The 17,595-nt window shown below is 38.1% G+C and overlaps 1 protein-coding gene across 1 annotated transcript in view; it reads left to right on the forward strand.

Moving 5' to 3' along the window:
- Nucleotides 1-12,650, forward strand: part of TRIQK (triple QxxK/R motif containing) — a 58,645-nt gene extending 45,995 nt beyond the window's left edge. Inside the window, exon 4 of the mRNA XM_041464537.1 lies at nt 8,575-12,650. Within this exon, the coding sequence (XP_041320471.1) occupies nt 8,575-8,688 (114 nt within the window). The 3' untranslated portion in view covers nt 8,689-12,650. The remainder of the gene's footprint in view (nt 1-8,574) is intronic.
- Nucleotides 12,651-17,595: the final 4,945 nt, after the last annotated feature.

A 17,595-nucleotide genomic window follows, 5' to 3' on the forward strand; every position in this document is an offset into this window, starting at 1 on the left:
TAAGTAATTCTTTCCTAAAAATGAGGGTGAATGGGAAAGCATATGTGTAATCGTATATGTAATGAAGAATTGAGTATTAGTGAATAAAGGACTTTTGCCATCAAGGTGCACATGTGCTGTCCAGGTCCTGAATGGGTGTGTTTCTGGGGTTCTGCTAGTTGTACTGTGTGATGTCTCAGGTTTACAATTCTGCTTTTGCCTTAAAAAAAAAAAAAATTTCTTTCAAATATCTTCTTCTGGCTGTAATATGTTTTTGTGCTTCTGGACCTTAAAAAAAAATCTGGATCATCCCCAAATAGATCACAGTAATTTATTTTGCTTCCAAATTGCTGAGAAAAGCTGACAGAGCTGAAGCAAAAAAGAAGGCAAGTTGGGCACCTTTCTCTTTGGGGATTTGCTTGTAGGGGAAGGAAGGCAGGGCTTCTAAATGCATGCTTTTCGCTGAGCCTGCTTAATGCCAACAACCTCAGGCTTAGTAAATGTTACAATACTTCTACCAGAACATGGGCAATTTCTGTAGAGTAAACTGTGCACTTCTGCTTACAGAACCCACAGTGCTCAGCATGGAAGCAAAGTGTATTTAATGTCTTGAGGTAAAGGTGCACCTTTCCTACCTCACAGTGACAGCTCTTCACCCTGCTCAATCCCTCCAGCAGCAGAACTTCACCATGGGCAGTAGATGCTTCTGGAGTGTCTGTAGGGAAATCTCCTTCCTTACCCCTGGAGAGGCTTCTTAGTTGTGAAGCCTCATAACCTGTATCCCTCTCTCGAGCACGGCTTGTTTTGCTCAGTCTGGCGTTAAGATCCTCCAGCTGTCAAGTGCCATCTTTTTACATCCATCCTCCACAGCTATCCTAAATCCTCCTCTGTTGTGGTCTGGGTAATTTTTGAAATAATTCTTGACAACTTATGTTTGGTGTGACAGCACCTGGCAGGACAGAAGAGAACGCAATTTGTTCTTCAGATCCTTTGACCAGTTGTCTCAATGCCCTGAGGTCCCGCTTGATCATCCTTAGTCTTTTTGGGACTTTGTATGTGTCCACCTGGAAAACCAGTGGGCAATAGTCAGTGGGCCATGCCAAGCTGGGAAGTTTGTTGGTGATTTCCCCAAGGCTCACACACCTCCCTATAGGCTGGATCCAGTTGGCATATTGGGCCCTCCATTCCTCTCAAAAGGGAGTTCACCAGTGTACCAATATTATCCTTATGTTTTTCTTAATTGAGGAGGTTTTGATGTGCAGGGTAGGTTGTCCTGCCCTAGGCAACCCCTCTAACCTGGATGGATCTTCATTCACATCCTCATCTCCCTGGTCCTCAGATTCCAGGGCCTCATATCTGTTGTGGCACCTGGAGAGGTGAGGTAGGTCTGCAGGGAATTCACCTGCCACCCCAAGCAGAAACCCATTTCCACTCCCCACTGTCTCTTAAAAACTACTCCTTTTCCCTGGGAGGAGGAGTGGTAATAAGCAACATGATTCACCTTCCAAAGGCTGGGATTTTAGTCTTTTTTTATTTTGTAGGCCCTAATTCTGTGTTGTACCAATTGATTAACTTAAATCTGTGTTGAGAGAAAAAAAAAAATTCATATAACTACAATGCAATGTAATAAATAGGTACTTTAAATAGAAATGTCCAAAGTTCTTGTAAATCTTTGAGAAGAAATCAGACACATATGTGTATTTCAAATGTAGTTTGTTTTTATATGTATCTATTCAGTACATGATGCAGTATGCAGCATTTCAAAATAAATTAATCTAAAAAGCTAAGTTGAAGCTAATAAAAATATTGTAGAGGAAGAATAAATGTAAAAGTATAAACTCTCTGGGAAAGGGGAATATGTTTGTAGTTCTGTGAAATACATACACACAATAAGCTAACACAATAAGCACCATACAGCCACTTAAAGCAATAGGCTTTTTTATGTCATTGATAACTCTAGGGTTGTTTTGCATTAGTGTCCTGAAGAAATTACATGCCTGGCTGTAAACTAAGACTTAGTGTAGTATTTAGGGCAGAAAAAAAGAGGACTAGAAATTAGTGAAGGGATTTTAGTCCTTAATTTCTACAAGGATAATGAAATTCAACTGTTGTGTATTTCACCATGAGAGCTGACAACATTAGCTTAAGAAAAGGCCCTATAAATGACATAAAACTTTTGAGAACCAATCCCCTGGAGAGTCTTCACATTTCATCGCTGGCATACTAATTAGCTTGTCTTGTCAAACTTTGATTGCCTTGTCGTTTTAATGCAAGGTTTAAAGTAACAAAGTTTCTTTCAGTCACTGGCATTTAGTAGTTTTTAATTTCCCCAATGAGGAATTTTTATCTGTGTTGATAATGTCAGAGAAGCAGCTGAGCACTAATAACTATCCAAAGTTAGTTCAAGCAGGGTGACCATGCTAGTACTTGGTGTGTCATATTTGCTCTTTAAACATGTTTAAAGATTAAATATTGTAGCAGAGCTATTGTACTGGCTCTGTTTGTATATGTGACACTAATGTAGACAGTGCCAAAATACATTGTGTCTCTTGGAAAAGCAGGACCCAGTCTCGAGAAACAGCTCCAAGAGAAAGCAATGTGCTATATGTCTCCTGGTGTTCAGATAAGAAAAAATCCTTTGTAGCAGTACCAAAAAGGGAGCCTCTGAACTTTCTCTGGGTCATTTTGTTGGCCTTCTGTATGGGGCTTGTGCTGCTGGAAGCCCAGCTGTTCATCCTTACCAAGTAGAGCAGGAAGGCCTTTCCACCGCTGGTGCTAGCTCTGCTCTCATTGGGTGAGGAAAACATGCCAGCAGGAGGGTGACAAGCCGAAAATGGTTTGAAAAGTGTGGAAGCGTGGCCCCCAGATTGCTGGAGTTTGGTACGCAGAGACCAAAAGTTATGGGAGCTCTTGGGGAAAGATTTTTTTCACAGGCTGCAAGAACAAATCAGTAGTCCATGGGACAAGTGATGAAGTTTTCTCTCTTCTTGAAAGGTAGGCACAAATCTTAACAGTAGTATTTGCAAAGTACTTGCAAAGACATTACTGACTGCAGAATATCACTCCAGAGAGAATTATTAGCAACACAGTACATCGATGCAGCTAAGGAAAAAATGTTTCCTAAACAAAGTGAAAACTTACTGTCTGTCATTCTTTTGCATATCTGCTTAATCTGTTGTGTAGTTAGATACCTCACTATGGAGCATTTCTCTCATCTGGAACAAGTTAGATAGGAATAGATAACAACACATTCCTGGTGTATTTTAGCAAAGGATATTCTCCAATTTCATGCTGCTCATAATCTGCTAAGTTAGTGAACTACATTTTTCAAGATACAGTTTCATAGCTTTGTAGAAATTAAGGCCACAAGAGACTGTTAGATCATTTGATCTGCACTTCTATATGTTACAGATCATAAAATTTCATCCAAATACTTTCTACAAAGTCCAAGCACTTTGTAATGGCCAAAATACTGGGTCTTCAGACGAACTTATGTGTCTCACAAAATGCAGAGCAGCTTAATGTGCCAGCAATGGATAAAGAGTATATTCCCAGTTATCCCTGTAGTCAGGCTTTGATCCCTGACCTTGAAATGAAAGGGAGGGGAAACAACACATACAAAGGGAAGAACAAAATCAGATCCTTGCCTGACCTGAACACATAAGTGTTGTAATCATGGTGGTTTGAGATGTGAAGAAGATGCACTAAGCAAAATTTTAGGAGTATTTTTTGTACCATCTTTCTCAAACCTTCTTATGTCTCTATTTAGGACCAGTCTGCAGCACTTCAAAGAATAATCAGCTACAGCAAACCCTCAAATTCTAGAAATTAAACCAATACAATTGGAGAAAAATGTCAACATCAGAAAACTTGTGATGCTATATATGAAAGTCTGAGCAGTTAAACATAGGGTGCTATTACTTGCAATAACTTGTGGGGTTCAGAATGTAGCACTGACCATGGAAGTAATCTGAGTTTTCTTAGGGCCCTGAAGGAGAGGAGCAGCTAGGAGAGCTGAGTTTGCTGACTTTTGGCAGCCACATCCTTCTTTTCACACAAGCCAAAGTTGAAGTATTCTTTCCAATTGCTAAATAAAAACATGCTTTTTTGAGAGAGATCAGATTGTAAAGGACTCACAGGTATGAAAGTCCATATTTTCCTGAAGAGTGTTCAATCATTCTTGCTCCTAAAAATTGGTATCTTAGTTAAAGGCTGAACTTATCTAACTGCAGCTGGGCCTTGAAAGTTTCTTGTAAACAGGATAAAGGGACCCCACACTGTGAAATGCTTTACTTAAATACAGGTGCATATAATTATATGCTGTAATCAAACTACCTCTCATTCTTCTCTATGATAAAATAAATACTGGTCATCTCTCTGCTGGAAATCCCTCCACCTTTGTGCATCCAGAAATCACACTGGGGGAGTAGTTACCCATGAAATCCAAAGACCTTCTTAGAGTCACAGTTTTTCAAGGCAGAAACTTTGTAAGTACTCCACTTTATAGGTACTGTATGCATCTTTGATACCTGTATATATTATTTTGCATCTAGCTGTTTCAAAATGAACAACCCTGTTGTTTTGTAGGCATATAGCCAGGTGTTTTCGATGACTCTCTAGTAGTACCTTGTTCTCATTATTTGAGACAACAATGGTCTTTCTTCCATCTGAAATTTTCACAGTAAAAAATTGGGACCTAAAAAGTGTGGCTAAAAGTTCATAAATTACTTTTGTTGCCTTCTGTTAGCTGTAGAATGTCCTGCATTAAAGACGTAAACATTCATTTATAAATACAATTTTGTTGAAACTCTAAAACATGATCGCAGTGAATATCCACCTAAAGTCTTCAGTTAAAAACTATATGAGATAAAAAGATTGTCAGTTCCTATATATTTATTTTTACAGGTATCCTTGGTCAGCATGATTTTCTTTTCATCTCTTTTCAGAAAGAGCTAGGGAGAATTTAGCAATTCAAAGAGAGCAATTTGTGCTACTCTTTCACTTAGTTTTAAGCAGGTTTCAGGTAAAAAGGTGTGATTCTATTTGAAGGGCAATTTAAAAACATGTAAAACCCCCCCTGACGTTTCCTGGAAGTATGATACTTCTCTATATGTGTAGGATATGAAGCTGCCATACACAGTGTCCAAATTTGTGTTATCATAGCTAACATTTTTTCCTCACCTCCATTCCTGATTAATCTTGTTTAGATCCCAGCTCTGCCACTTGGTCCATCAGGGTGAATTTGAGGACATAATCCAAGTATTTTGGCATGAGAGACATAAAACTGACAAAAAATTATAAGAGAATTAAATCCACATCATGCTGTAATGGTATGCGTTTCTTTTATGAAAAGTTTCTGGAAAACTTAATCAAACTGAAATCAGTAGGGTTCTACATATGCTGTTCTACATGTAAGAGAATAAAATAGAAAATTCTGTTCCTTTTTAAAGTCTTCTATGACTTTACTTTGGGATTTGAGAGTAGAAATGTTGTTTCCTAGTGTTCTGTACCATGATATAAAAGAAAAAAAAAAGGAGAAAAAGCCCTCTGATCATTTTAAGTTTATTTCTATAGAACTTTTTCTCTATTCTTTAATTATTCATGGTAAAATCCTTTGAGTAAATGGATTTTGCAGAGGATGATGGGGATGATCCATAAAGTGCAAGAGAAAGGGAGCTATATATGCCAAGCAGGGAGTATTTTAACATTTCATTTCTATGCATGACTTAAAATACAAATAGCAAAGCCTGAAAAGTATAAAACAAATTAAAATGACAATATATATCTGTTGTTGCAAATACAGTACAGTGGTGCAGCATCTCATTTGCTATTTACCTTGCAAAATTTATGTTTATAAAAGTCCATAAACTGGATGCAATTCTTAAGAGACTGCATATTCCTAGCTGAGAGCCAGATGTCCTTTGTAAGGCCATTTATTTTATATTTTTGTTACTCTGCGTTTTTCAGTAACTCAAAACTAAGGTTCTTGCATAATTCTTGAACCTGGAGTTTTAGTAAGACTTTTCATTCCCAGGCATAATAAATACAGATCCACCCACACAGTTCCTAGTGGCTGTGCAAGAAAAATAGTATTGTTATCACAGTGTTACTCACTGTGAAACTTAGGCAGATGAATTAAAGAACTGCTTCTGTCAAGCAGTTACTGGGCAGCCTGAGAATAAAACTCAAGATTTTCCCAATTTCACTTCCTTTGAAACAAATCTTTAATGCAAAGGCTCCTGAAAAGTTTGCTGCTGCTACTCAGAGCATTTCTTAAGGGAGACTGAGGAGAAGGAAGGGGAAAGGTAAACCTATTGTAAAGCAGAAAGTGTGGGAAGTGTGGCGTCCAAACAAGGGAAAAACTTTTTAATACTGGAATGAATTTGCTCTCTGTGTCAAGTGTGAACGGTGCCTGCATTGTGCGGTTTTGTTGTCCACTCTCCTGAGCAGATGGAGCCTGCAGTTGTATGTCACTTGTTTATTACATCCTCTTAAGATTAGTAGCTGTGTGGCCAGATGGGTCTGGGTGCACAGCTGTGGATACAAGGAAATAAATGAAACCTGTCTGATGCTGCCATGCCCTTTTGTGAGATACTGACGTGTTGCAACTGCAACAAAGCAAAAATCACTTTCCTTTAATATATGAGTGAATTAAATGTACTTTTTTTTTTAAATCAAATCATGAAATCAGGAGGATGAAGTTCAGAGGATGGTACAATTCTAAGAGGAAAATGTAGTTGAAATCTGTAGCAAACAACCTCAGCAAATTTGCAGGAGCAATTTTAATGTGGTAAAACAAATTTAAAGGACATCTCAATCATCCATATAAAATAGAAAGCAAAGGTTTCTATAGAATAAAGAATATGCTCCTATAGAACATATGCCAACTAGGCAGTAGTATTTCAAAATTTATTAGATGGCATATGTTGAATTATTGATCCAACATTCTGATAAACTATACAATGCATTAATGTAAATGCAAATTAAATGCTGCTCTATAGAAGAATGCCAGATTATGGGCTAGACTTTTAAAAATGAAATGCACAGTTTTAACTCCTTCATGTCAGTGAACACAATGCTGGTTGCAAAGCCACCACCAACCTAGAGATGCTGGGTGGGATTAATCCCACAGTGCACACAAGAGGTACCATCTGCACTGCCTTCTAGTCTAAGGAGAGAAATGGTAATTTTTGGGAAGAATTCACCTGGCCTCTCTTAGAGGACACAAGATGGACAGATTCTCTCCTTGGACAGTAAAGGGTGTCTTCTTGTCTTGTTTCAGTGTAGGCATCTCTTTTCAGTCCCACTGACAGAGTAGGTTTGATGTGACATCTTCTGTACCAATTCAGATCAGTTATTATAAAATCACTGAACTTTTTTCTTCTCTCATTTTCAATGTACATTGGGATTGTTCGGATGTAATTGTTTTATAGCTTAACATGAAGCTGAGAATTGGAGGGGAAGTTTTGCTTCTTTCCTTAGAGGGAGAGTGGGGTTTGGAGGTACAGACTAACCTTTGGAGCATCTTGAGTGCACAATTTTAAAAGTTCATCATGATGATCAGGAGTCAAGCAGTAGATGTTGTTATCTATAAAGTCATACTTTCTGTGAGCTGAAGGGGCATAAGGATTTTTCTCAAATTTATCTTTCATCTTTCATTGTCTAGCAAAATGAGAGTCAACACTCAGGAAGTGTGCTGTGCCTTACAGAAAAATAGAAACTTAAAAATGTGAAATAATGGTGTCTTTGAATGAAATAAAAAGGAAAGAAATACAGGAAATAGAAGAAATATTAAGAGGATGATTGTACTGTAATTGCATTTTTACAGAGTCCAGCCTTAAGATGATAGGCAGTCACATAATGAGTATAATGTGTAGTATAAAAACATTTTTGTGCTTCTGAAAGCTGCTATAAATCATGTATACTTTGGAAGTCTCTTTTATGTTAATTAAGGAAGATGCAGCAAGTTGCAATATTTTATGGGAAGAGAGGCAAGTGCAAATTGTTGTGCTTTTTGCCTTATTGCAGAGCTGAAGAAAGAAAAGTTTCATCCAATTCTGAGGGAGTTTGTAGTTCCATGTTGTACTGTATACCAGGAGGTTGGGAGGTAGAGGTAGCAATTTTCATTGACTTCCACCATACTGTGTTTGCTTCATTAAAAAATTACAAATTTGTTGGCAAAAAGCAGTAACATATTGCTAGAAAACATCAAAATTCACAGTGTAAATTCATAACTTAAATTTGTGTTCAAAACTGTGGTTTGTGAATTCTGTCTTTTCCTTTAAAAAAGAAGGAATTGGATAATAAAAAGATATAAAGCTCTATTTCTAGGTAAGACTAAAGATTTTTAAGCTAAATATTCTCTTTCTGATGTATATCAAACTCACCAAAATCTTCATTAAGTAAATGGCTTCTACAACATTTGGAATGGTAACCACAATAGAGAAATCATTGAAGTATCAATGCCTTATGCAATTATACTGTGTCTGATGTTATTTTGATGTGCATTGTAGAAGGGAAATAATATTTATTCCTGATTAATCTGAAAATATGGTATTATTTCTAACAGGTTTTTGTTTTCTTTTATTTCTACAGGAAGTTGCCCTTGTCCTTGCAGCTATACTGGTATTTTTGTTGGCTTTCTATGCTTTTTTTTATCTTAATGTTTCCAGTGAAGTTGACCTTGATCTGGACCCAGATGAAAACTAGCAGATGCAATGAATCTGTCATCAAGATTTCTTCAGCTTCAACAAGACTACATAGAAACACACGGTCCCTTCACTGTAAGACAGTCAACTATGCCATTTCTTGCAGTCCAAATTCATAAGAAAGTTTTGCAATACGTCAGTCACATTCCAGGTCTCCAAAAGAAGAACACTTATGCCTGGCCAAGTGTATTTGTCTGACACCAAAGCTAGGAGCAACAGTACAATACATGAAGTTTATTGTTTACATTATGTTTTTCTCAGGCAGAGAACTTCGATGTCAAAAGACAGGTGCTACTATTATCATGGGTATTGATGCTGACTTCACAGGAGTGTCTGCCTTGACCAAATTTAGGAATCAGAGCTTCCTAATAACCAAATTCGTTTCCTGTTCCTTTCTGAAAAGAAAGCAGAAATACCAAGTAAAAAGTCTTTTCTTCATTTGTCTTTATAATATATCAAAACACCCTCATCCTTTCTCTCCCTTTTAATCTTCCTTGTGCATGCATGTGTGCGCATGCATGAAGATGGAAGAAATTGTAGGAAAAGACTATCTTCTTACAAGCAGTCTGTCACCTTCTATATGGACTTAATTTTCTGTCATTCCAGATTCTGTGTGCCCATATATCTGCAGTAATCTTTTTCATTCTTTTGCCAACTGTTCAGCACACATGTGTTCTGTTAGAAATGGCACCTGGATGACAGAAGCTCTAACATTCGCATATGCTTCTGAAACACAGTTCTTTGCCTCCTGTGCTGTCTGAACTAGTGTAAATAGAAAGTTTAGTCAATGTTGGTTTTAATTAGTGTATTGGTCTACTATTAATATAAAGTCAAAATTGTGTTTTAATTATGCTCTTCCTGATGGTTTTGGTATCAACTTGCTCTACCTATTAGGGGCATGTTGTATAAAAACATTCCTTTCCAGTTATACAATCATATTAATCATCAAACTAATGTGAGAGGCTGTAAGTAATAAGAAAACACTTTTTCTCCTGGCATACTAATAACTGGTAAATCTTGGCTCCATTACATCCCTCAGTTCTTGCGAAGTACCTTTCAAATTAGGCACTGTAGGTAGCATTTTTGTTCCTTTTGATAACCAAAAGTCACTTGAAGAATTTGGTGTGTCAGAGCAGCTGCAGGGAGCTTTAAAATTCTGGTTTTATCCTGTTCTGCTTTGATTTTGGCATAGAACTGAGCTTGTGGATGTAAAGACTCAGTTTTAATCCTCTTAAAAGTGTGGTCAGTCTTTCTCTGACTGAGATTCAGTTCTGATTCGGTTTGATATCAAGAACATGTAGAGCCGTTGTTGCTGAATGTAGCAAGGAAATTTAGGCAGACTGACTTTCAGAAAAGTTTTCGTAATTCTGAGGCTTGGTTTTGCCTTTGTCATAAATTTCAGAGCTGAATGTTAGGTTTAATTGCAACTGAGGTATTTACTGTCTTGTTCCCGAGATGGCTGGCTAAGATTTCTTATAGTTATTTTGAAGACAAAGGGATGCAAATCACAGCAAATATTATAATGGAAAATATATTTCTTTTAAATTGACACAGTCCCATTATCACCACTTAAGAAACTTGGATCAATACAGTTAATTTTTAAACCATACAGTAACAGTATGACCATATACATTATGAGTCTCTAAGGATCCACTTCATATGTGTCATAGTGTTCATTCACTTTATGCCATGCAAAACAAAAAGTCCAGAAATTCAGAGTACAACAGTCTTCCGAAAAATATATGAAAGAGAAATGTGTATATGCAAATATATCTCATTTTCTATGTATGACTCTTAGAGACACAAAATCCTAACATTTATGTATGCATATGACTTACAGTCCGCTACTAGTCGCACACTTGACCAAGCACCTCGCAACATGTTGAATTTATGGTGAAGCATTATCTGACACATGGCCCAACTTCCAGTGGAGGAAAAAGCATATCACAAGCTGTCTCCTTGGATGTGACATGCCTTTCACTCTGCCAGCACCCAACCACATGTCATAGAAAGCTGCAGGCCTCTCCTGTTGCTTTACATTAGCAGTTTTCATGTTCTCTAACATGCTGGAAGGATTGCTTCCTTAATGTCACATGTATGGTCTGAGAAAGACTCCCTTCATGCAGGTCATCTCATAACCTGCTCTCTCTGTTGGTTGTGTTAAAAAGCAAGCAATTCTTACTGTCAAATTTATGAATAAGAAGTTCCTAGAACAGGAATATTCCATTTCCCATAACTGTAAATAAGATCAAATCTGAAGTGCATATATATGTGATTTTATCAGCTTCCCTGATGTGTGGCTTATGAGTCCATATTGCCCACAGTTTGCCATTTGTCTGTTGGCTTTGTTTGGATTAGGTCTTTTCATTTGCATGAAAGATCATAGAATCATGAAATCATTGAATGGTTTGCATTAGAAAGGATGCAAAAGATATCTATTTCCAACACCTCTCTCATGGGCAGAGGCACTTCTACTAGAGCACATTGCTCAAAGCACCGTCCTGCTGTCAAACACTCCCAGGGATGGGGCGTCCACAGCTTCCCTGGGCAACCTGTTGCAGTGCCTCACCACCCACAGAATGAATAATTTTTTCTCAATGTCTAATCAAAACTTACTCCCTTTTAGTATGAATCAACTCTGTCTCGTGCTGTTACTACATGCTTTTGTAAAAAGTCAATCTGTTTGTAGGCTCCCTTCAGGTACTAGAAGGATATTCTCATGTGACAGGAAAATTTCTTTTTGCTTAGACCGGGTAGACTTCTGTTCAGTGTATGTAGAAATACATGGTAAATGCTGCAGCAAATACACATCTTCTCTTATCAATACAATAATTCCTAATGGGACATGTGGTTTATTTTGCCCTTAATTATATCTGAGATTGAAATATGCCTTTTGGATTTTGGACCATCTATCTTTGTATGAGTTGCTCGGTGTCTATTTTATTAATAAATGATTTTTTTTTCTATTTTGGTTCTCTTATTAGTGTTGAACACACTGATTTATGTATACATTTGAAAGGACATTAATCTAAACAGCAAAATGATCAAAAGTAAGCACTGATGTCAGTTTTAGAATATCTGGATAACTTTAGGCTGTTCTAGCCACTAAACTCATATAAAACTAAATGTGGCCTATGAATACTTAAGAGACAATGGAGAGAACTTCCTTTGGCATCCTACCCAATACTGATAGAGAGATCTCCTTCTGAGAAGGAGTTTATCCACGCAGCTCTATCACTTGAGTTGTACGAGACTTTTTTATTATAAAAGTTTATATGCTTGTTTCAAAGAAGGATTAGTGATCAAATAATTTACATGGCAAATGTGGCTTAATGAGTTTTTTCAAAGATATTCACCTGAAGGAAAACATAGACATCAGTAGTTGCCCTCTACTCCTGGAGTAAACTGAATTTCTTTCTAGCAGAGGTTGTGGAGGAGATGCCTGTACTGGGTCCTTGTGCTGTGGGTAGGAGCAGATGTCCTGTCTGGAAGAATCTCTGGCTAGGAAGGCATAACAGTCTTCCACAAGTGATTTTGCTCAGCACATCTTCCGAGGTGGTTTTCCTTTTCTCTTTGATTCTTCAGAAGCAGAACCAGCATGTAGACCATCTCAGGACTGAAGCCACAGTCTAGTATTTTTAGTGGTGCTTCTAGTGAACATTGTCAAGGAAAGGCTCTAGGCTCTACTACCTAGAGTCCATAAACATATTTTACTGGAAGCTTAGGAGGCACGTTAAGCATTTCCCTAATAGACCCTAGAGATACATTTAAACTTTTCTTGAATGCTGTAGTTGAAGTTCACTGTTGCATATGATATAGACACCATGTGATTCAGAATCAGCTCCTTCCATGCATCAGACCAGCTGTAGCTGGTCTGGAGCAGGACTTGTAGACTGGGAGATTGTGCTGCAACACATAACTGCAAATAGCTTCAACATGAGCAAACTCTTCTGTTTACTTAGATGTTCTCTAGAGCAGCTGACCTAAAAGTTTTGTTTGAAAACACAGGTTTTGAGCAATTCTACTAAAGGAGAGCACAGTGAAAGCCCTGCATACTGTTCATGCCTCTTCCATGAAGGTTGCTACCGTGGAAGGGCTCATCTGCTGACTTAGGGCCAAGTTTTGAATGCTGCCATTTTCAGAAGGAAAATGCTGCTAGGAGCTCCCAGCAGAGTGATGATTGATAAGGGATTGTCGTCCCTGTAAGGCACAACTGAGCCAGTTGGTGAAGGTCAAATGCATTCAGGACAATTTTCTGTAGAGAACGTACTTGAAAAGCAGAGTAGGCAAGTTAGAGTGCCAACCAAAAAGATAATACAGATCTTGATCGCATTTCAAGTTCTGCTTACAGTAGCATAGTAATTAGTGGTGCTTATGACTAAGGAAATAACAGTATGGCACATCAATAAGACAGCAGAAATGCGATATTGGAACTGCATCCTAAAAGATTTTACAGTGGATTATGCCTGCACTTTGGGAAGTGAAGCCATGAGATGAATAAATTGGCAAAGATTATCTGTGATCTTATGCTTACAATATTTTTTCCTGAAAGAGCCAGTGGAGATATTTTGCAGTACTTTTCTCCATCATCCTCTTAGTTTGCCATAATGCATTTTTGTAGATGTATTTCTTTCTACACATTTCCAAGAGTGAAAATATTTTTTTTTTTTGCAGTTCATCAATTCATTTAATTGACAGAATCCTCTACTCATCCTTTTATACCCCCTTAATCACAATCAAATTAGTGGGGAGACAGCCAAAATGTTAGGTACCAGTGTCTCTCAAGCAGATGTCACACCACTATTTTTTAGCTCGTTTAAATGAATAAACATGTTAAACTGTGAAGTATTACATTTTAGATTTTTTCATTAAAAAAAATGGGACAATCTGTTTACTGTCCTTAATTGAGACAACAATCCTGGTGGTTGCCAGTTTTGGCAGTTGTAATGATGAACTATAAATATTGGGACAGACTGACTGATGATTGTGGAGGATAGTTCAAGTACAATACTCATTCTGCATGAATACTTTCTTCAGTGCTACATTTTTTCTAGCTTCTGTGATTGTTGTACTGGTTTCGCATGTTAAAAACAAATAAATACCTGACTAGTCAATCAATAGGCTTGATTCTGTTGTCTTATTCTCCATAGCTACATACAGCACAGAAAAGCTGTCCACCCTAGACCACAGTTCAGGCCTTGCCCAAACTCTCCCTAAAAGGTGTATGTCCACATCAGTTACAAAAATGAGCTACAAAGAGCTTTGTTTTGCTGAACTGTGGAAAAACTGAGCAGCATAAAGATCTTTAGTACTCTTTTTGCCATTTCACAAAGATACTGTAAAAATTTAAAATAGTGCAGCCACGGGAGGTGAGTATGGAGTTCGGTGACAAACAGATGTCATTGTTCTATTGCACTTCCTCCAGAAACAAGATTGGAAGAAAATCAAAGCAAAATGGTCAGTTCTTCCAGGAACCAACCACCTCACAACTCATCATGTTGCTCAAGAAGTGCTAAGTCTGATATCAAGTCAGAGCTACCACAACTTCGTCTTTTTCATAGGATGATAAGGGCCACAAGGAGATAAAAGTGTTTGGAGCAAAGGAACCACCTCACAACTCATCATGTTGCTCAAGAAGTGCTAAGTCTGATATCAAGTCAGAGCTACCACAACTTCGTCTTTTTCATAGGATGATAAGAGGGCCACAAGGAGATAAAGGTGTTTGGAGCAAAGAAGCTTATTCTTGGACCAATGGGACACTTATTTAAGTAAGAAAGAAACAGGTTTCAGGGATTTACACAAAGCATAGGTCAGAGTAGTTGCTGCTGTGAAAAAGTCACATTATGCTAAGATAGAGTAGCCTTGTGTGTCTGTAACAGAGTTAAATGTGAATGTTCTGATACCGGCAATGTCCACATTTCTCTAGAGGCACCTTCTGTGAGACTATTAGCAGTGAGGAGGGGGATGTGGAGGGAAATGGCAGGGGAGCCCTTTTGCTGATTCTGCACTCCTAAAGCATCTCTCCTGCTCAGTGGGTAGCTGCTGGTGTTTAGAGTAGGACTGCAGTCTTGGGTTGCTTTGGACAGGCTACAAAAAGAATACAGCAGAGCTTAACCTACAGGGCGAATCTCCTACCATTACTGGTGCCTGATTTGTTACCAAAAGTAAACTCCCTTTTATTTATTAGGTTCTTAGGAAGGTGCCAGAAAAATTGTCTTTTGTTGTTCTTTTGAAACTGTTCTGCATAGTTGTTTTGCTTACTGTCTGTGGGACTCCTATTCAGTCAAAGAATGCCACACTCACGCCTACTGCTCTTTGGTAGTATGAGCCCTTATCCTTCTGCAAGGAGGGGCTGGGGAGTGACCTGCCATCTCCCCTGCCCTCACCTTGCTGGAGCTGAAGAGGCCTCAAGTCACTATTACTGTGTAATGTAGTGAAACTTTCTCTGTTTTGGTGAGGACAGCAAATTGTGAATTCAGGGCAGCTTTATTTAGCCTTTCCTGCCTGAGGAACCTTTAGAGCCACAGGCATGGTGAAACTCGGGTTTTTCCCTACTTCCCTTTTGATGACTTCCTTCAGCTTAAGATGAGCTAAGGTGCTGTGCTTGTCTACTTAAGGCAGGGCTGTTTGAACAACAGTATCATGGGGTTTTGCTGCCCTAAAGGGCTCATGACTGCAGGTGACCCTGTTTATGTTTATGTGTTCATTAATCATAGCCTTTCTTGAACTGCTCTTCTCAGGCAGTACTCTGCCTTTGTTCCACTCAATCTCTGCTGCTCCAGTAATAAAGGATGCACTAAACAGAAAAGAGACTAGAGTGCTTTTTTAGATCATTACCAAAGCCACAAATTAATTTAAAGTTAGTCAATATATGGAGGCATTCTCCCAGTACACTGTATAGATGTTTATTTTGAAGAGCAGCCTGTTCTTGTGAATTATATTTGACAGTCCTTGCACTTATACATGGAGGTTTTTCAGTTCACATTAAAATAAATTATAAACATGACTGTGTTATTCATGAGAATACATCTGAATTTTTTATTTTCTCATAAACTGATCATCAGCTGCCTTTAATTAATAGAAGAGTGGCCTTTATTTTTCAGTGATACAGTTTGGTCAAATATAGCTTCTTACCTGAAATGTTACGGAGTGATAATTCCATCCCTTTGGTTAAGGGTTACCTCAAAATAAGAATTACTTGTAATATGTATGACTTTTTCTGGAGACTGCGATGATGAAATTTGGTGAATTCTCCACAGAAATATCAAATGTATGACTACAACAAAAGCAATGGTTTTGAAATTTTTCCTTCACTGGGTTTTATCTTCTGTCTTAGGAAATTTTCAAGTTGGTATCAGGATGGAGTGGGAAATGCCTGAAGGCCAAATGAAAGGACTAAAATAAATGCTCAAGAGACTGTTGCCATGCATTATTCAACCTCTCATGTACACACGGCTGTGACTGGGCTTATGTCAGTGTTATGGGTGATGGAGAGGCAGCACATCTGAGACAGCCCACTTGGCTTGTGAATGTAGCACCCTCGAACCCAAGTGGCAAGTGTTTCTTCTACACTACATTAGGCTCCTGTACACAGAAGAGATATCTTTTACTAAATGAATTCCTATATACAGAAAAAGATTGATTCTGTTTTATACATCCTTACAGACAGAAAAAAGAAAAAATGTTTCCCACGAGCAAGGGCATTTGGAAATAACAATTGTTCTTGCAGCACAGGAGTTGTGCATAGGCATCAAACGTTCAATTTTAAAAAGAATACAAATACAGAAATGAAGATTTCATTGATCTACCATTCCTTAAAGTACAGATCTCTAGAATAATTTCCACAAAGCTATTATTCCCCCTATTGCACCACTAGTTTAAAGATTGTAATTGCCAACTCAGAATGAAAAATGATCTTGTATTTCCCAGAACTTAAACAAGAAAATTAATGTATCTTTGTTAAACATTGAGTTACTCAATTGCTTTGAAAGGGTCTATCAGAGGGTATTTACAATAATATATAACTGAAAGTGGTGTAGAATAATAGAAAAAAAATATAACTGGATTTCAACCAAACAGCTGCAGAGCTGGCGTGGGGACCTTCACCACTTCCTTGCTGCTTCCTTGCAAAGCCTTGAGGAACAGATTGGTCACATCCACTCACTGACATTTATCTTAGTTACTGAGTTTTCCTGTCATTTGTGAAGAATTAAAACTCCTTGGTCATTGGTCTGGAGAAGGCTAGATTTGATCTTGGCACCTAGATCAGGCTTTCCAGCTTGCTCATATCAAGGTTCTTCATCAGGTTCCTTCCAGAGAGTCTAAGCAGTTTGAAAAGAGTCTGAGTAGTCTTCCATCAGGTGAGCAATGAGGTAACAGAGGATGAACACACTGAAAAACTGACACAGCCTCCCTTAGAGAGAGAAATATTTGCTGAGGTTGTCTGGCAGTGGGGTACATGATGTGTCAAGTTCTGTATCAAGGGAGGAGTGAGCCTGGGCAGACAGATCTCGGGATGTCAGCAGGGACTTGATGCAGATGTTCGGCCAGATGCTGCTGCTTATGGACTCCCTCCTCCAATGGCAGAAACCCAAGAAAACTTATGAGAGGACCCCAATGCAATCTTTTCATGAGTAAGATCATGAGAAGCGTTTCTCATGCTAAGAAGGAGGAAAAGTTGTTCAGTTCATCAATTCAGGTTTATAGGAACTGGAGGTGCTACAATAAACAATTCTTAGCCTAACAGCAAAGATTCCTTTGTAAAGCTTCACAGAAGTCTATGCACATTACAGATAACTAAACAATTTAATTCTTGTAGTCAGGAAATTGATGCAGCTGGATATGAGAGAGAAAAAAAAAAACACACAGCACAAAAAAAAAAAAAAATCAAATTCCAAACCCCAAAAAT

The sequence above is a fragment of the Pyrgilauda ruficollis genome, unplaced genomic scaffold (genome assembly GCF_017590135.1).
Source record: "Pyrgilauda ruficollis isolate IOZ18807 unplaced genomic scaffold, ASM1759013v1 scaffold18, whole genome shotgun sequence".
In the NCBI taxonomy this organism is placed as follows: Eukaryota; Metazoa; Chordata; class Aves; order Passeriformes; family Passeridae; genus Pyrgilauda; species Pyrgilauda ruficollis.